This window comes from Triturus cristatus, chromosome 10 (assembly GCF_964204655.1).
Source record: "Triturus cristatus chromosome 10, aTriCri1.1, whole genome shotgun sequence".
NCBI lineage: Eukaryota > Metazoa > Chordata > Amphibia > Caudata > Salamandridae > Triturus > Triturus cristatus.
The window spans coordinates 659,925,744-659,946,509 of NC_140593.1; the positions used below are offsets into that span (position 1 = coordinate 659,925,744).

The 20,766-nt window shown below is 42.3% G+C and overlaps 1 protein-coding gene across 1 annotated transcript; it reads left to right on the forward strand.

Moving 5' to 3' along the window:
• The first annotated feature begins 2,199 nt into the window (after positions 1 to 2,199).
• LOC146789870 (uncharacterized) lies at positions 2,200 to 11,486 on the forward strand. Its single transcript, XM_085630147.1, has 3 exons — positions 2,200 to 2,446; positions 4,414 to 4,561; positions 10,499 to 11,486. Exons 2-3 carry the CDS (start codon positions 4,534 to 4,536, stop codon positions 11,161 to 11,163), a joined length of 693 nt encoding a protein of 230 aa, XP_085486273.1. The 5' UTR covers positions 2,200 to 2,446; positions 4,414 to 4,533; the 3' UTR covers positions 11,164 to 11,486.
• The last annotated feature ends 9,280 nt before the right edge of the window (positions 11,487 to 20,766 follow it).

Below are 20,766 nucleotides of genomic sequence, written 5' to 3' on the forward strand. Positions count from 1 at the left end.
AGAACATATGGGCCTTGAACCCTTGTCAAAAAGAATTCATAACCTCTGTTACCTACTGCTATACCATCTGTTTTCCTGAAGTGCTCTTGTAGCCGAAAGCCTTTTTGTCACATGCATTTCTTATTCTTACACAATCATCCCTAAATTCTCATTCCGCTAAATAAGGGATTTCTTTTATGGCAAACCTGTCTCCCCTTCCACATGCCACAGCATGCCATCAATGCCTGACATGCACTATGAATAAGGAGGCGTTAATTTTCCCAGACACTGCTAGGGGGTGATTTACAAAGGCACAGCTTTCATTTGTGGAATTTAGAAAACAAATTTAAAAAAATTTAAAAAATCGATTTTCCCCAGCTGGGGTTTGAGCCCTGGTCAAAAAGCACTTGTGAGCCCTGTGAACTGCCACTGTACCATCTGTTTAGCTGGAACGTAGTTGAGCCAGAAGCCTTTTTGTCATGGGAAATGTGTGCTGGTCCTTCTTCTATTTTCATAGTGTTTGGATTTTACATGCCAGAAATCCACTCTTGATTTCCATGCTTTATATACAAATAGCACTTCCTTTTTTTGAGTCTGCCACTTGCCCCATGCATTTCTTATTCTTAAAAAATCATCCCCAAATCCTAAGGGATTTCCTTTATAGCAAACCTGTCCCCCCTTCCACATGCCACAGCATGCCATCAATGCCTGACATGCACTATGAATAATGAGGCCTTAATTTTATTTTTCAATTGATTCATCTGATGTGTTTATATTTCTACAATTAGATGTATATGAGGGTCTTTAATGTCCAAAGCTATATGTCCTTGAGAAATATATAATTCTTTTTTAATATTTTTGTTTTGTGTTAACGACAATGTGATTAAAAAGGGCATTTGTAATGCTGAAAGTTATTTGAACAGTTTTTTTTCGTTTTAGTAGGTTTTGTAAGCAGTTCCACTATTACAACAAAAATGTAGTACTACATGTTGGCGAATATATCATAGTCATTGCTACATTCCACCGTTCGAAGCCATGGTATCAACATCATTTCCTACACAGATGACACCCAGCTCATCATCACGCTTTCAGAAAAACCCAGCCTCCACCAGCACCAGCTACCACAAATGCTTGACGAGCATCACCGACTGTATAACGACCAACTGCCTGAAGCTCATCATGGACAAGACAGAATTGGTGATATTGTGAAATAATTCCCAGAGGAATGAAACCTAGTGGCATGTTGAACTTGTACCCACACCTACACCAAAAGACCACCTCCATAATCTTGCCATCATCCTGGGTAGATAAATCACAATGAAATGCCAGATGAACACAGCCTCCTCCTCCCTCAGCTTCAACACCATGCACATGCACCGAAAGATCTTCCAATGGATCGACGTACATACCAGGAAAAAGGCCATCCAATCACTATTCACCAGCTGGCTTTACTACGGCAACACACTCTCTTTAGGAGCTCGGTGGTGATTCCTGCGTAGACTCTAGATCATCCAGAACTCAGTGTCCTGACTCATCCACAGACTTCCCAAATGGACCCATATCATCCACCACCTCAGGTACCTCCATTGACTGCCATCCAAATGAGATACCAATTCAAGATGCTGATATATGCATATTAGGCCTCCACGACCAGGGACCAGCATGCATTATCAACCACACTGAACTACCCCCAGCCATCAAGACACCTGCGCTTTGCCTCCATCACCCTTGCTCGCACTCCCGGCATCTGCTGAAGCTGCATCAGAGGATGCTCCTTCTCTCACGTTGTTGACACATCCTAGAATGGACTTTACTTCCATCACCGTACAGCACTCTTTCTCGTGGAATTCAGAAGTAAGTCAAAAATAGCTCTTCAACTGATTGCAGCATGATCCTAGTGCCTGGAGGACCTCATGGTGATTAACCTTGCTCTAAAAATCCTGATTGATTAATTAATTGATTGATTGATTGATTTGTGCACATTTTTAAATTCATTTGTAATAAGCACCACTACAACAATTATTATTTTTAGCTCTTCTGTGGTCTTCTGTAGGATGCATTTCTGTTCTGTTATTAAAACTATATCATTTTGAATACAACTATTGCTATTTTGACTTTATCTTCTATATTATACCAAGATGATAACTTACTGGAGTTATAATAAACTTGAAGCAATATGTTTGATTAGAATTATTTCTTATAAACCGAAAATAGTTTGTTTTATATTAAATATTTGTTATTGCCGACTAATGTTTCAGGAAATGACCAGAAAAACCCTTATTGTACACAACTGGACTACTCAAACTTTGTGCCTTGGGTCGGTAGTGCAACCAGGGTGGGCCCTAAGGTGCCAAAAAGTGAAGTGAAGAAAGGGTTGCCATTGAGGTGCAGAGATGAAAATGTTAATAAAGAAGAAGACAAAACAATTAATGAAGATAAAATCCTGCTACTTCTGGAATCAACACAGGTATCAATTTAAATGTGTTATAGACTTTTCAAAGTCAGAGACTTGACATGTTGGTATAAATGGTTTATCAAAATCATTGATCGTGCTGTATGGTATCATAATTTCCACGGTGTATGTTTTCATTTTTTTTTTCCGATTTACTTACAAAGTAGGTAATACATATTGTAACAACTTTATTTCAAGGGGTTCTTACAAATGTATTGTTTCAAAGTTCATCTATGTGTCTGGCACAACGAAGTCTAGATTGCTTTATGGTTTTTGTAAAGAATGCAGGATAATTGTATCTCTTACATGATTTCCATAGCTATTTAAATTATTTTATTAAGCTGGTTTTAATCACAGGTTCAACTATGAGCTAATTAGTGCAATTGAGGGTCTAGCAGGTACAGCTCAGAAATGTTAAATGTAAAACTAGCCCCTTATGAAAAAATAAATACATGAACTGCAATTAGAAGATGCAGTGGTGGGAATGAGGAGTGTTAGTTAATAAAAATATTTCTTTATTTCAACAATACAAAAGTTATTTTCCATTTTACCTGTTATTTGATGACCACTGTAAGTAATAGTCACCGGGTTTCGTCTCCAATTGTAAATCTTATTGAACATCTACATCCAATAAAGACTTAGGGCCTGAGCTATACATTGGTGGCAAGGGTATTTCGTTTCAATGCAGACAGAGTTCCCTCCATGTTAATATAGTGGTCCGCCCAACAAGTTTAATTGCTGTTAGACCATATGTTTGGCCAGGGCAAAGACTACTCTGTTTCTGCCATAGGCAAAACTTCTCCAACTGACTTGTGCAGTGAGGGCCGTTTGAGAAAAGGCAACATGTCTGCCAGCACAATTTAGGTGGGCAGACATGGAGTGACTTTTTTTACTGATGTTCATCGGCAGGTAAAACCAGGCGGTAAGGGAAAATAAAACCATTGTAATGCCTACCTCTGCCATGGGAGAAGACTCACACATTATAAGGGGAGTGTTCGATTTTTTATTTTTAAAAAGCAAATCTCACTTTAAATTTTCGTTTTGAAAAAAATAAAATTAATACTGTTAGCTACAGGGCTGTGTCATTGCCAGATAGCCCTGTAGCAAACTGTAAAATGCAATGGCAGTAACCACCATGAGTATGCATCCTGCTAATGCCTCTATACATGACCAACTGCTTGGCAATCATGTGGGAATTAGGTTGTGTCCTCTCCACCATAGGGACAGAGTAATTTCTGTCTCCATGATGGATCCACGGGCTGTCCTCAGAGATATTACATACTTTCAGGTTATACTACTTTTGCTTAAGATGTTTGTTGCTAATAGGTTTTCAGGTTTATACAAGGAAGCTTAATTGACAAATGAAGAACTATTAGGGATTTCATGTGAAATGTACATGAAGTGTACCCTACTCTCAATTTTAATTCTGATTATTAATTTGGAAGAATTTTGTTGATCCTCTGCATTGTGCCTTTACCATATTACATGTGTGTGTTAGATGTACTCTTTCTCATAGCTCCCCTTCATATATGTATGCACCACTCTGCAAAGGTGCACAAGCAGATGTGGTTGCCACAATACTTGTCTGCCTTGTTCTTCTTCTGACCTTGGTGCATTGGCAGTTCTTTAAATGACTTCACTTCTAAGCTAAATTTGCTTTTATCCAAACTACATGTATGACGGCATAAAACTTTAAAAGCAATTTACAATTCAAGAAATACATCTTTGTTAATTGAACAATTCTTTTTGATTTTGTTCTATGTTGAACCAATGAAAATGTTGTGCATTTATAAATTACAATCTGAAGAGGATAAATGTAAGTGCATTGGGTTATAGGTAATATGTCTTTGGGACATATAAAAAAAGCAACCACATGTCTATGAACTCCTTAAAATATTTTAATTACAATTAGCTGTTATATTATGGTAGTTGGAGTTGATTTTCATTATTATAATTAGTCTTAACACACAGTATTTTCATAGGCTACAAATGATGAACTGATTAATGCGTGCCAAAGTTTGGGTGTTTCTGGAATTGGATCACAATCAGATCTCATAAACAGGCTTCAAGAGCTTGTCCTCTATAAAGAAATTTACCCTAAGATGTTTACAAAACTACAGAAAACCGGAGGTATGATATAGAAATAAAATATTTGAGTTGCAATTATGTGATATAACCTCAGTATTATAATTGTGTTCGCATAGAATGATGGGAGAGTTGTGTGTTTTTTATTTCCATGGCATAAAGTTATATAATAATCAATTAACAGTCTGTGTTGGTGTGTTTCAGGAAATATTTATAACATATGCCAGTGTCAGCATTTTTTAATTTAACATTTTACACTAATGCAATTGCTTTTGTTTTTTAATATGCACTTTTGGGAAACAATGTAATTACAATTGATAACTTTACATGGTTTTTTTTCGTATACCTTTATTCAATTTCTGTAGTGTCTAATATTCCCATTTAAATCAATCAATCAATCAATCAATCAATCACATTATTTGTAAAGCGCACTACATACCCGGTAGGGTTTCAAGGCGCTGGGAGGGGGGAGGGTGGGGTGCTGTTACTGGTCGAAGAGCCAGGTCTTGAGTTGTCTCCTGAAAGACAGCAGGTCTTCGGTTTGTCGCAGGTCGAGGGGGGAGGGCGTTCCAGGTCTTGGCGGCGCGATGGGAGAAGGACCTGCCTCCGGAAGTGGTTCTCCGGATGCGTGGGACTGTGGCCAGGGCGTGGTCAGCGGAGCGGAGATTCCTGTTGGGTACGTAGAAGGAGAGTCGACTGTTGAGATAGGCTGGGGTGGTTTTGTGGAGTGCTTTGTGTGTGTGGATCAGGAGTTTGAAGGAGATTCTTTTGTCGACGGGGAGCCAGTGCAGGTTCCTCAGGTGGGGGGTGATGTGGTCGCGGCATGGGATATCGAGGATCAGGTGTGTGCGGAGGTATTCTGGATTCTCTGTAGTCTGCTGATGAGCTTGGACGGGGCTCCGGCGTAGAGGGCGTTTCCATAGTCGAATCTGCTGCTGACTAGGGCCTGGGTGACTGTTTTCCTCATGCTGGTCAGAATCCATCTGTAGATCTTGCGGGGCATGCGGAGGGTGTTGAAGCAGGTGGAGGAGACTGCGTTGACTTGTTTGGTCATGGAGAGTTTCGAGTCGAGGATGACGCCCAGGTTGCGTGCGTGGTCAGTGGGAGCCGGGGGGACCCCAGTGAAGTGGGCCACCAAGAGTCGTCCCATGCGGAGGGGTTGGATCCGAGGATGAGGATTTCCATCTTGTCTGTGTTCAGTTTGAGGCGGCTGTCCTCCATCCAGTTGGCGACGGCCTTCATTCCCTGGTGGAGGTTGGATTTGCCGGTGAGGGGGTCCTTTGTGAGGGAGAGGATCAGCTGAGTGTTGTCGGCATATGAGATTATGTTGAGGTCGTGCTGGCGGGCAATGCATGTTAGAGGTGCCATGTAGACGTTGAACAGTGTCGGGCTGAGGGAGGATCCTTGAGGGACGCCACAGATGATCTTGGAGGCCTCGGAACGGAACAGGGGAGGCGGACTCTCTGCGTTCTGCCGGATAGGAAGGAGGTGGTCCAGTCCAGGGCCTTGTTACGGATCCCTGCGTCATGGAGGCGCGTGCGTAGTGTGAGGTGGCAGACTGTGTCGAAGGTGGCGGAGAGGTCCAGGAGGATGAGAGCAACCGTCTCGCCGTTGTCCATCAGGGTCCTGATGTCGTCTGTGGCGGCGATGAGGGCGGTCTCAGTGCTGTGGTTGCTGTGGAATCCTGATTGGAAGGGGTCCAGGATGTTGTTGTCTTCGAGGTGACGGGTGAGCTGGATGTTGACTATCTTCTCGATGACCTTTGCTGGGAACGGAAGCAGGGAGATGGGTCGGAAGTTATTGAGGTCGCTTAGATCCACCTTGGGTTTCTTCAGTAGGGCGTCGATCTCTGCATGCTTCCAGATCTCAGGGAAGGTGGCGTTTTCGAAGGACAGGTTGATGATTTTGTGCAGGTGGGGAGCGGTGGACTTGCTGGCTTTATTGAAGATGTGGTGCGGGAGAGGGTCGGATGGAGAACCGGAGTGGATTTTTCACATGGTTTTGATTGTGTCCTCGATGCTTACGTTGGCCCAGGTTGTCAGGGTGTCGTAGGCGGTGGGGTGCGGTGGGTTCGGTGCGGTGTGATAGGCAGGGGTCGTCCGGGGTCTGAAGCTGTCATGGATGTCGGTGATTTTTCGGTGAAAGAAGGTGGCGAGGGAGTCGCACAAGGCTTGCGATGGTGGGATGTCGTTGGAGCTGGGGTTGGAGAGTTTAAAAAACATCAATGTTAATTTCTGACATTATATAAGTACTTACAACTGATAGATTTTGGTCACTAAATGTATAAAAAAAGTAACAACATCATCATATACATATAATACATATGAGTTTCAAAAATATTTTTGCACTAATGCAAATAAGTAATCATTTATATGTATGAAAAGCTAAAAATGTGTTAATTCAAACTCTTTGAACAAATCTAAATCCACAATCCATAACAGCTTCTTCAAGATCAATCAGTGAAAAGACATCAATATTTCATTGATTCTCATATGGAAACAGTGTGAGTTGGTCATGCTACACATTCCTATCATAAACTCCAGTCATGACGTTACATCTGGCAAGTTTAAGAGAATAAGCAGCGCACATTTTTTCCAGCTAAATATTAGTAACACAAGGACCAATTCACCAGCAAAGTGGCGTATGTCTGATATTTAAGTAAGTGTATATATATATATATATATCCAACAAAGACCCCTCCGTGAAAGAAGCCAGAGGACACAGCGGGAAACGTTTCAGGAATGCTTTAATGACGGTTAGATGTGGCATAATGCATTTCGGCGTCTTGCCTTCGTCAGATGCCGCTAACTTGAACGAGAATCATCCTTCTACCACCCTTGATATTCTAAGGCCCTCCCAATCAGGGGAGGTCAGCTGGCTCCACCCATTAATCACCGTCAGCTGAAGCTCAATGTCTGTGAACTTCAGCTCCCATGGGCAATATTCCGGTAAGTTCGGTTTGTGGAGACAAAAATGTTCAATCTCAAATTGAACGCTGTAGTTCCTTAACAAATGGTGGGGATATTGTAGATATGAAGCAGTCCCATAGATTACAGTCCAGCATTCCCTCGGGTCCCCATCGCTCCAGCCCCAAAACCAAGGCAAAGTCAAAACGAGCCATGTAGCTGGGATTCAGTATATATAAATCCACAGGGGCGAACAATTCACGCATTCAAGCATGTCAGCGCTTGAAGGCTTGCACATGAAAAGCATTTTTGTTATAATTCACCCGTGAGTGCACTCGTTTTGTTTGAACGTGAATTGTTCACCCTTGTGGATTACTGTGTAGCGGTTCACCACCGCTGGAGACTGCACCCGGCAAAGTTTGAGGATATATATAGATATAACCACAAAATAGTTTGTTTTTTGCACCTACAACTGCATCTTGTGGAGACGCCTTATGAAATTCCTCTTTCGCACATCCATAAATGTGTGTTAGCCCCTGCTGTGAATTGTTGTGGTGCTTGGTGCCGGCGTGTCACCCATCAATGGAGTGTGGATGCGAGGAAGAATGTACATAATTTTGCTGGGATTCTGCTCATACACAGAAATATGCACAGGAAACCAGGACCTCAGTGAATTGTGATGTACCAAAAAACTCACCTCAGTACCCAGAACACCTATCCGACTAGCATCAGTGTCTCATTCGTTCTCCGTACTACAGCGAAGCTACCAATGATTAGACAACCCAGAACAAGTGAGTTAGGGTACTCTCAGGAATGGTGGGAATCAAGAACACTCTTTCATTTTTATTCTCATAACAGTCCACAACATGAGTAATCAGAGAGATGGAAAAGTTTAAAATGTTTAGTTTTAACTACGTGCTCTAAGATGCTGTGTTTTGGCTAACACAAGCAGGAAAATTATTAGAAAGAAACCAATCAGCATTGTTACAAATCCATAAAACCCAAAGGGAGAAATCTTGTTACAATGGTAGTGGAAACAGGTCGTATAGCGCCTTTTGTACCACCCTCCCCTGGCTAGGAGCTAGGTTTTATAATGATAATAGAAGGTCTCTAGGTTTAAACGGGGAACCCCATACCTCCAAGATCAGCAGAGGTGAATCACATCTCAGGATCAGCAAAGCTCTCTGTCACTGGAAAGGTTTTTTCTCCAAGTGCCCGAATCATGCATGCAAAGTAATAGTAAAGGCACTTGAGTTTCAGTTAGTAGCAGCTGTGTGCGTGTTGTGTCTCGAGCAGGGGCCAATCGGCCTGAATCAAGAGCATTCATTGTTATTATGACCTTGAAGACTTCTGCACACAGTGTACAGACTAAGGTCGCGGTGTAAGTCTAGGGATGTGAAAAACAGACCTTTCTCATGTGAAGAAAAGCAAGCAGTTTAACTTACAACAACAGCTACATGTAGTGTTGTGTGCAAGAGCGGCAAAGTGGCAAAATTGCGTTTAAACTTCTAATACGCTTATGCTAACATAGCAATGTGTGCAAGCAGAACCCTGTCTTCACATACATATATATATATATATATATATATATATATATATATTATATATATATAATTTTGAATTATAACTCTGGCAATATGTAAAGGTCAAATATGTATGATGAATACATTTGGCAGATATACATCTATGTATGCATTCATTTTTTTCAAATAGTAAATGTCATTTTTTTAAAAAAAATCAACATTTGGAGATAGATGATGAGCCTCATTTACAATGCTCTTACGATGCTGGCACAGTGTGGTGGCCTATATTACTTTGCCAAGCAAATTCACGATGCGTGGCTTTTCCTTAACTTGTAAATATGTTCTTCTTTCACGCATAATTCTGCGCGATAGGCAAATCCACTGCAATAAACATGGTACGGCCCATGTTATATCCATGAATTCAAAGGCATTTCCAGATTTACAAGGTTTCATAAACCTCGGGATGCGTCAGTTTTTATATGCCGCTCCACAGGAGGCAAAGGAGTTCCCCAGCGAGGAGAATACCTTTGTTTCTCCTCATTTTGTCCTGTTTCAGCAACAACAGGAATTATCCCTGTGACACAGGCACCCTTGCACCATGGCGCAAGGGTGCCTGCATTGGTGCACGACAACCAATTGTGCACTAGTGCTGGTAAAAGCTCACGGATGCATTCTATTTATGTAAATATGATGCATCCATGTGCTTTTAAATGTTGCAAGAAAATGGTTTGCAGGGCTTGGTCATTTTGTTGTAATTTTGGCCCGGTTTTTCAATCAGGAAAAAAGTTTATAATGTATGACCTTTAATTTGTAGGGTCTTTGCAAAGAAAGAAAAAGGTCATATCTGTGTTAGCAACGGGTGCAAACTACTACATGACTTTCAAATCATTCTACTATTTGAAAGTCCCCTTCCACAATGAGGAAATTTATATAACACATATATTTAAACCATGCTTGCGGCATTTTCCATATTAATACATTTATGTGAGTGTTTATTAACATTGTCTGAACAATGAAAATGATTCTACACTTGCAAATAAATCCGTTTGCTCAACCTAAAGCAAGGATTTTTTGGGTGGCATGATAATGTAAGTCAGGCTATTGTTCATAGGTTCAGATTGTGTAAATATTCACCTAATAGAATACAAAATGAAGCAACACATTTGCTGTGATCTTCTTGCTCAAATAAATGTTATTCTAGATGATGTTATGCAGGTCTAACATCTTTAAGTTAATCCATGACCATTAAAATACAAATTGTACTTCATTCTATAGAAATGTATAAATGACGGTTGCATCTTAGCACAACGCTTGAATGCTCCAGTTATAATGTGTTTGTTCAATATTCATTAGAAAGCCACGTTTTGTTATTTTAAAACAATCTCCATCATAAAAGTATATAATACTCATTCATAGAACTATTAATTGTTGTATATGTTGTTAAAATCTTATCACATAAAATTTGGAGCAGCCCCAAATGTGTTGTGTTTTCTTAATGCTGAAACAGTAATAAAGAAACACAAATTGTGTAATATGTGTTTCTTATTTTTCAGGAGGTGTTCTACACATGGGCTGCACACATTCCGTCATTTATTACAGTTCGCCACTGTGGTGGCAAGAATCTGCACGTGAACATGCAGATGGGCTGCTAAGTTTTTTATACCCACCATCAATCTATATATCTGATATTGCTGGTCAGGTTGCTAGACACACCAACAACCGAACAGAGCGACAATTCTTTCAACCCTCTGATGGAAGACTATGTGGAGCAACTGAGGAGAATATCCAGAAAGCCACAGAGAAAACCCTGAAGATTGAAATTCCTTGGCTAAAAAAATTATTATCTAATGATCCAATGGAATCCATGAAAATGTCAGAGACAGAATTTTATCAGAGACAGCATCCCATATCCGGCACACACGAACGATTGTCTTTGTATGATCGATTTCACGAAAAGAACCAGAAACGAGCAGAAGAAAAATTAAGGAGCATTGCTTTAACTCCAGACTTGCTTGGATACATAAACACTGCTGAGGCTGAGCAAGTGAATCGTGCTCTTGCTTCGAACCGTTACTTTGTCTGCGATATGAAAGAGTTGCATTTCTTATTTTCAGTTCGTCTTCTATTTCATTTAAACAATGAAAAAATGAACAAAACATTTGAAAAACAAATGAAGAGAATTACATCAGCCAATTTCACTTTACTTTCTGATGGATGAGTTTATAATAATACAACTATAAAAAATGACGTATGAAGTGTAATTCAACAGTCCCACATTACAATACTCATTAATGCGATTAACAATTCATACACTTGCTTTTTATTTACTTGAGAAGGTGTATTACTTTATAACATATATTTATAAAAACTACTTTTATTTGGTAGATGAAAGGAGAACCACAGAAAGAAATCCATGAAGCTCATTAAAACTGAACTAAAGCAAGAGCTAATACACAAAGAAACATTGAAAGAGAATATGATTTACAGGTTTTCTGTTGGACATTTTCTGATCAATTCAAGTGATGAGGTGAATAGAAAAAGGAAGGTAGTATTTAAAAATGATTATGTTTGATACTCTGCCACAGGTATGATTGACTAATATTGATGAATTCTGGAATGATGCATTTCTTTAAAAAAAAAACAATGCTTATGATATAATCGAAAACCACTTTTTGTACATATGTTTCTATAAGAAAAATGATTATTAGTTGAAGTGGATGACTACTCACCTTATGATTAATCAGGGTATAACTCCCACTGTTATTAAAGTTACCAAATCTAAATCCCTTAATATTTATGACACAGAACAGACAAGCTTAACTTGGAGCAATGTGTGAAGCATGTATCTGCACCAAAAGAGTAATACATTAAAATGAAAACACAATAACAATCAGATTCAGAAAGTACATTTTAATAAATACAATTACACTAAAATGTTAGCAGTCTATTTTTGGCAGCCTTTAAACATGAATCTTTACATTCCTTGTAAAAATTGGCTAACAAAAACACTACTTGTCAATGTGGAACAACTGGTAGTGGAACACTGAGACGTACTCATGATTTCAGGCTGCCCAAGATAGTGGACAGTGGGATACAGAAACCAAGTTCAACATTGAAAGAGGTTTAATCTTGGGTCCTAGTCTCAAGAATGGAAGTCAAAATATTTCATCAGGGCAAGACAACAGTCTATATCCAAAAAGGTTTCCACTATACAGGATAGCCATTAAACTAGATCTGCATGATGCCATTGGTTTATTCATGAAAATCTCAGAGTGGAAAAATATCATTTTGCACCCAGAGAACTTTTCTAATTGGCAAATGCTTTTGCACCTTCACAAAATCAAGATGTCTGAACTGGTGCTCATGCCTTTATTCAGAGCTCAGAATCCTTCAGGTGGTAAGGCTGTGGACTGTGTCTGATGATGGCTCCAAGAAATTGGTCTCTGCATTATAAAGCTGAATCTCATTTGATTTTGGTGAAAAGTTTTGAGCAAAAGAAGTTTGTTTCTTCAGCCCAACAGCAACACAACCTTGACGGATTAGCTTGGCAGTTTTGTCCTGGCCCGCTAGAGTTCTTCCAGTCTAAATCATTGCTAAATCCAGTAGAAGTCTATTGATTCACCGCCAAGGCTTCCAGGACATCAGGTAAATCAATTGGGGTGCAAGAATCAATCCATCAGAGGCCACCAGCAGGGTCTAGATCATCTATGTATCTCAAAAAGCTGTAGGTAAAAGTAGATTTTATAAAAAGACAGGCTGTACTGACTAGTAACAAGATGTGGGTAAATACTCTATACCTTTCATCAGAGAATAGTGGGCATAGTGAATATATCCTAAAGAATGGCACCAAGTTACAAAACAATAGTTAGTCTGTAAAGAGTGAAGATGTTTGTCTGATCTGTCATGGCCCTAATAAAACTCCCAATATCATTCATTACAAAAAAAATCCATGCAAGGAGATAGTCGAGTTAATGTTAAATTTCACACGGGGTGTAATGACCAAGAGTGTGTTCAAGCCCAAAAGAAGTCTCTGACACCCCAAAGTTCAATAAACCGCATGTTTAGATGTTTCTCAAAAAAATCCAACGTGGAGCATGCACTGTTTTAATGGAACATGGACATCATGTCAGTATTAAAGAACCAATCAATATTAGTTGAAATATGTCAAGAGAAGCACATCAATCTATCAATTTTACCCCTATATATAATAACTACTAACCACTTTGTCAGGGCACTCAACTAATGTAATATGATCCTTATGAACACGTCACCATGAACGAACACATCAGTGTAACAACTTGCACCATAGATGTACTACTTATTAACCAACAATGGCAAAAGCAAACAGCAGTCAATACAGTACCACTTCATCAACCATTATCAACGTGTTGCACTGTAGGAGAGTCAGATAACAAAAATATGTTAGCCCTTTTTCCAAAATATTTACAAGACATACACCAAACCACAATCTAACTAGAAAGAAATGACTTACGTCTTTCAAAATGGTTTGGCATGGTAGCACAGAGACCCTCAACCTGTCATGAAAGTAAAGACAGGCAGGGAGAAACTATTTTAGATAGTTGTTGAAATCCATAACTTATAAACTGTCTAGCCCTACTTATGACTAAAAGGTCACCATCTTGGGGTGCAGTGATCACCTCTAAGGAAAATAGGAATATCGGCTAACTTATATTGTTGTCAGTCTTGGTGTAGAAACAGCTGACAATTATAAAACATAAGACGTAGTGCAAATGTTCATGTGTATAAAATCGTAATTCAAGTCTCCAGTACACGTTGAAATCTGACAATGCAATAAATAACAGCAGTAGCTATTGTAAGTCACAATAGTTATATATACAGAAATCAAAGTTGTTTCCTTGATCTTTTATTCCTTCTCATGAATTCTTCAAACTCTGATCTTTAAACCAACACGTATTTTGTCGCCTCATTAATATGTACATGCACATTTTTCAAGGCTTTGCAGTTTTCTGTTTTATGTATTTGAAGTGTGGTGATAACTCCATCACACGCTGTCCTTCGGTGTGTGTTAAGCAGAAACGATGCGCTTCTTAAACTCGCTCTTCAATATTGGAGTTAGGTCACGTCTCAGTATTGCTGTAAATGTCCCGAGTCCACATGCCTATTTCTCGTGTATGAGCTTGAATTACGTTGTATTGTACCTTAGGCCACAGGATTTGGAGAGACCGGTGGTTCTCTCCACCCTACAGCACCGTACTAATTGAGACTATTCAATCAATATTTACTGGATATACCCTCTCAGGCACCATTTCCCTACTACCCATACCACCATTCCTTCCTGTGTGTAGAAAACCGCTTTAAGATTACGGTTGTAATGTCTAAAGTCTAATCTTGATCAATGGACCAATGAAACTTATTATTATCAGCCTTTGTTAATCACATAGCTACCCGGAGGCATCCCAGCGCTACCAGCAACAGACAGGGCAGAAGCTAGGTGGTTTATGGGATGGCGTTATGGAACAACCAGGTTTTGAGGAGCTTCCAAAAGGGGGGATGGAGGGTCACTGAGCGAAGATGTGGAGGGAGAGTGTTCCGCAATCTATAAGTGTTATACAAAAAGGGAACTGCCTACACAACTTTTTAATTTTAGTGATTGAGGCTAAGTATAAGTTAGCCGAGCAAAGGGATTACCTGGTATGGTAGAAAGTTATGAGAGAGCAATTAATTGGGGTCCCTTTCCCCCCAGAGGGTCTTATGGGCTATGTAAAGAGATTGAAATGTAATTCTTTTATTAATAGGCAGCCTGTGTAGGTCTTCAAGGCCGGATTAGCGGAATGGATTTTTTAAAATATTAAGCAGCATCCATGCGGTAAAATTCGGCACAACTTGCAATTTGCTTATCGTTGACTTTGGGGACCCACGATAGATGGAGTTTCTGTAGACAGGCAGGAAAGGATCAGAGCTTGGATCATGATTCTCCTTGCCATAACGGAAAGGAGAGGTAAGACTTTCTGAAGCAATCTGTTGCATTGTCTGCCATTTTTCCCCTGCTGCTGCCCCTGCAGCCCATCCCCTGACCCAGCCGAAGGAGCGCCTAAGGCAAGCCCGTCTGCGCCCATCCGCACCGGGACCACGCCCAGCACCAGAACCCCTGGCCCACGCGAGTGCCACAACCAACTCTGTTACAACGCCAACACCCTCCGTGCAATCAACACCGGCCACCCCGAAGTTCACCCACGGACCCTTCACCTGCCAAAACTGCAGCTACACCTGCCAGCACACACGGGTACGTCCTGCACACCCCACCAAAGCAGACCACAACCACTCAGATGCATACTGCTCAACACCCGCTTCGTCCACAGGCAAGCCGTCGAACTCTGAGACCTACTCGACTTATCCTCCCTGGACGTCGCTTTCCTGACGGGGATCTGGATGAACTCCTCATTGGCACCTGACATCGCCATAGCCATCCCGGTTGGCTACAAGATCACCCGCAGGGACCTCACCAACGGATCAAGAGGAGGAATCGCCATCGTCCACAGAAACACCCTCAGAATCTCGACCAACACCAAAGACACCATAAGCACGCCGAACACCTGCACTTTTCTGATCCACATTGATCCCAACACCAACCTTAGAGGAACACTCGTGTACAGACCCACCGGACCCGACCACAGTTCATCGACTCCATCACAGACGCCATCAGCACGCACGCTATGGCCCCCACTGCTTACATCCTCCTCAGAAACCTGAACTTCTACCTCAAGAACACCACCAACAGCAACTCCACCACACTACTAGACAACCTCGCCAACCTCAGCCTCAAACAGCTCATCACGACACCCACCCACTCCGCCGAACACACGCTCGACCCAATTTTCTCTGCCAGCAGCAACGTCTCCATCAGCCACACCACCGAATTCCAGTGGAATGACCACCGCTGCATCCACTACTCCTTCAAGAAAACCACCGCACACAACCACCAGCAAAGAATCCCCCACCGCAGTTGGAACAAGGTCACTGAAGAACAGCTAATCACCACCCTCGCCCGAGACCCACCGACCGACCACACCGACACCAACACAGCCGCCCGCAACCTCAAGCAATGGATTGATGACTGCGCCAACACTCTCGCCCCGATCAAGAAACCCACAAACAGACGTACCGACAGAAGATCCATCTGGTTCACCGCCTACCTCTAGACATCCAAGCAGACCCGCCGGAAACTAGAGAAGAAATGGCGCCATGAGCAAACTCCAGATAACCATGCAGACCTCAAGAACACCAGCATCAGACACCACTAACTCATTCGTACGGCCAAAAAGACCTCCTTCAAGGAACGCATCAACAACAACGCACACAATAGCAAAGAGCTCTTCAACATCGGGAAGGAACTCGCCAACTCCAGCTCCAACAACATCCCGCCGTCACAAGACCTACGTGACTCCCTAGCACCCTTCTTCCACTGCAAGATCACAGACATCCACAACAGCTTCAACACCCAGACCTCCCCAACAGCAGCCAACACCACAGACTCACCGGCCCCCAGTCACACCGGCCTCCTGATCTCCTGGAACCACGTCAACGACGAAGACACCATCAAGACCATGAACACCATCCACTCCGGCTCACCATCTGACTCCTGCCCCCACCACATCTTCAACAAAGCGAGCTCCATCATCGCACCCCAACTCCGCAAGATCTTCAACAACTCATTCAAGACCGCCACCTTTCTGGAAAGCTGGAAACACGCAGAGATCAATGCCCTGCTCAAGAAAACCAATGCCGACCCAAAGGACCTCAAGAGCTTCAGGCCCATCCCTGCTCCCGTTCTCGGCGGAAGTCATCAAAAAGATCGTCAACAGACAACAGACCCAATTCATCAAAGAAAACAAAACGCTGGACTCATCCCAATCTGGATTCTGCAGCAACCATAGCACAGAAACCTCCCTCATCGCCGCCACCGACAACATCAGGGCCGTGCTGGACAACAGCAAAATCACAGCCCTCATCCTCCTGGACCTCGAGGCTGCCTTCGACATCATCTGCCACCACACCCTTTGCACACGCCTCTACAAAGTGGGGATCCATGACAAAGCCCTGGACTGGATCACCTCCTTCCTCACCGACAGAACCCGGAGAGTCCGCCTCCCACAAATTCTGATCCGAAGCCACCAAGATCACCTGCGGAGTACCCCAAGGATCATCCCTCAGCCCGACCCTCTTCAACGTCTACATGACACCACTCGCCAACTTAGTCCGATCGCACGTCCACAACATAGTCGCCGACGACACCCGCCTGATCCTCTCCCTCACCAAAGACCCCACCAACGCCAAAACCTACTTCCACGCAGGGATGAAGGCCGTCGCCGAATGGATGAAGAGCAGTTACCTGAAATTGAACTGGGACAAGACGGTGGTCCTCATCCTCGGCTCCACCACTTCTGCCTGGGACGACTCCTGGTGACCAGCTTTGCCAACCACACACGCAACCTGGCGTTCATTCTGGACTCCTCTCTGTCAATGACCCAACAAGTCAAATCCGTCTCCTCCTCCTGCTTCTACACCCTCCGTATGCTTCATAAGATCTACAGATGGATCCCCACCAAAACCAGAAGGACGGTCACCCAAGCCCTCGTCACCAGCAGGCTGGACTACGGCAACGCCCTCTACGTGGGAACCATGACCACACTGCAGAAGAGACTCCAACGCATACAAAACGCCTCCCCATAACTCAGCCTCGACATTTCCCACCACAGCCACATCAACGTCCACCTGAAGGACCTACACTGGCATTTCATCAACAAAAGGATCACCTTTAATCACCCATGCTCACAAAGCACTCCACAATGCCAGACCAGCATACCTCAACAAGCGCCTCACCTTCTACACCCCCAACCGACAGCTCCGCTCCGCTGACCTCACGACCATCCCACGCATCCACTGAACAACCACCGGAGGCAGATCCTTCACCCACCTTGCTGCCAAGACTTGGAAAACCCTCCCCATCCACCTGCGACAGACCCAGGACCTGCTGACATTCCGTAAACTCCTGAAGACCTGGCTGTTTCATAAGTAGCTGCTTCCCCCCCAGCGCCTTTCGACCCTTACGGGTGAGTAGCGCGCTCTACAAAGGACTGATTGATTGATTGATTGATTGAATATAATAATCACATAGCAGGTTGCTGCCAGTTTCACTGCTTGATGGTCAAATTTAAAGGACTTATCCAGCCAAACGCCCAGCCTTTGAATCTTTGAATTAGGGATCGGAGCGGGGCCAAGACAGTTTGGCCATGTCCATTTGAGGTCAGCGATGGGTGGTTGCCCAGGACCATTAACGATGTTTTATCTCCATTTATCTTACGAAAGGAGTGTTCCATCCAGTTTGCCACTTTCTCTAGACAGGATTCCAGGTCAGATGGAGAATTCTGGGGGTGGTTAAGAGCAAACACCAATGGCGTATTGTCAGCATATGTGACAATATTAATCCCATATGGTAGGATCATCTCTGTGAACAGTCTCATATACACATTAAATAATGTGGGGCTCAGTGACAAGCCCTGGGACAATCCACAGCTGAGCTATCGGCTCTTTGAGGTAGTATCTCCTTTGAAAACCTGGAATGTTCTGTCATCTAAAAATGTCTGAAGCCAGGTAATAACCTAGTAACTAGATCAAAATAATAATTCAGGGTTTTCTATCCCACTAAATAATACATCAACATTTTATAGTTTCAATTGTCAATGGTCCAGTTGGAGAGCAGCTCTCAGAATATTTCAAAAGCAGAACACAATCCATTCATATAATAATGGGGGAGCAGTGCCAATGAATTACTGATATAGAACACCAACAATTCATTTTGTTTAATTAGTCCAAGATTTTGTTCAAAGGGAAAATAAAACACATTATATGACACTGTAGAAGTAAAGTCAACCCATTACCAAAAAAGAACGCCAATTGTTTATCTTGTGCGATTAGTCCAATCTTATGTATCCATCACTCAGTAAAGAATAAACATCACAATCTATATTTAATTAGTCACAGTTCCCCCTGGCAAGAATTTTTTGAGAAATTGCATCCTTAAGCCATGATACCCTAAAACACTTAGCTTTTTAATTCACATATTTCAATCAGTACCATCCTTTAACTTTGCAATAAATCTCTTTGCATTCCTTGGTGTTGAATAGCGTTGCAAAATTGCTACCTTTTGGGTCATGTTTCATCACCTCCACCACCTGCCAATTGATCTTGTCATTTGCGTGGCCTATTTCAGTGTCTAACCTGGGAGGCATATTCCAGTTTCCACTTGATCATGCTGCGGTATTTGCTTTTTCAATGCTCTACCATCTGTGAACTTTGGCCAACATATAACATACTAAAAGGATAAGAAATTACACAGCTTGCAATATTTGTATTATAGTTGGAGAATGACCCAAGATGAAATTGTTTAAAAGTTGTCTTAAATGTTCCTGTGTTCATCGTGAACCTACACTTTTGGCAATCACCACACTTGTAATTACTCAGTAATTCTGGGGCTGACCAACATGACTTAATAATGATCATTGAAATCAAGAAGGCTTAGCATCTGATAGAAAGAGCATCCTGGACATGTGCCACCTCACTCACAACATCCATACTTGTGCTCAACTCCAGGCCGCTGATACATACACAGATCTTTTGAAACCCACATCCAGCGATAGCGAGTAAGATTGATTGCCAAGCCACAGAGCCGCTTGGCGAAGTTGCTCGGACTAAAACCACTGCCACACTTTGGGGCCCGATGGCGGAAAGCTTCTCTCCATCTCATTATGTTCAGGTGTACCTTAGTAAGTAGATGTAGGAACTCCTCCATTTCTGACTCTGACATATACCAAGGACGGTCCAACAGTGCAAGGTGTATTGGAGGCATTGTCATTTGTCTGTCTGTCCTATTTATGTTGGTCATTCAAATGGCAGATTTTCACTGCGGGTCACCACCTGGTAAAGGCTGCTGTATGGCGCAGTAAAAACTGCCAAATGGCCTTCACAAATTGGATAAAAAAACATTGGCAAGGGAGTCAGCGCTTTTATTATTTTCAAAAACAAAATCATGCTTTGGTATTTTTTTTTTAAATAAAACAATTCTAAAAAAGTTGAAACATGTCAACTTTTAATGTATTGGCAGGAACGGGTGTGAGGGTGGTTCACAGTAATACAAGTGATGTTGACTTGCTAATGAACAGCCCTAAATATGGTGGGCAGAGTACTCACATCGTGGCGGGAATTAAGAACTCCACCATGGAAACCGTCTGCCAGAGTATAAATCGGCTTGACTTTTAAGAATCTATTCTGGAAATTCTAAAATGTACTCTTTCTAGTTGGGCCTAACCTGAAGGTTGCCTCATGTGAATAGAGATTAATCAGTTTCCTTAGACAGGATACTGGGATGCTATGACTTACCCAGACAATGCAAAAGCACAGGCCTTTCCCATTTGAACAATTATTAATTAGGGTTGTTGAGCATGTTTTGAGTTGTAAGTCTGTCTATACCTTGCATCAACCTCACGTGCAAGAAGCCTTAGTCGGTTTGACCTGTGCTACCACTGAGACTCAAGTGCTTATTGGGTAGTACTTAACACAGGTACTCAGAACTCATGGTGGACTGGGACCTGGGACCTTCTGATTAAAAGGCCTCAACCACCTTGGTTGGGCTCAGTAACTCCTGTATTACCCATGGCCCTCTGACGAAGGGCCTCTCATGTCTCAAGCAAATGACAGATTTCATCTGAAAAGGGCTCAGCCTTTGTCCTCCAGTCAGGAAGGCACCAAGCCCAGTGGGTGGAAGAACTGCCTTCAAAATTGG

Coding starts and splice junctions, on each gene's coding strand:
- LOC146789870 (XM_085630147.1), top strand. CDS start 4,534: ATGTTTACAAAACTACAGAAAACCGGAG. Junction 4,562..10,498: donor AAAACTACAGAAAACCGGAG/GTATGATATAGA, acceptor CTTATTTTTCAG/GAGGTGTTCTACACATGGGC.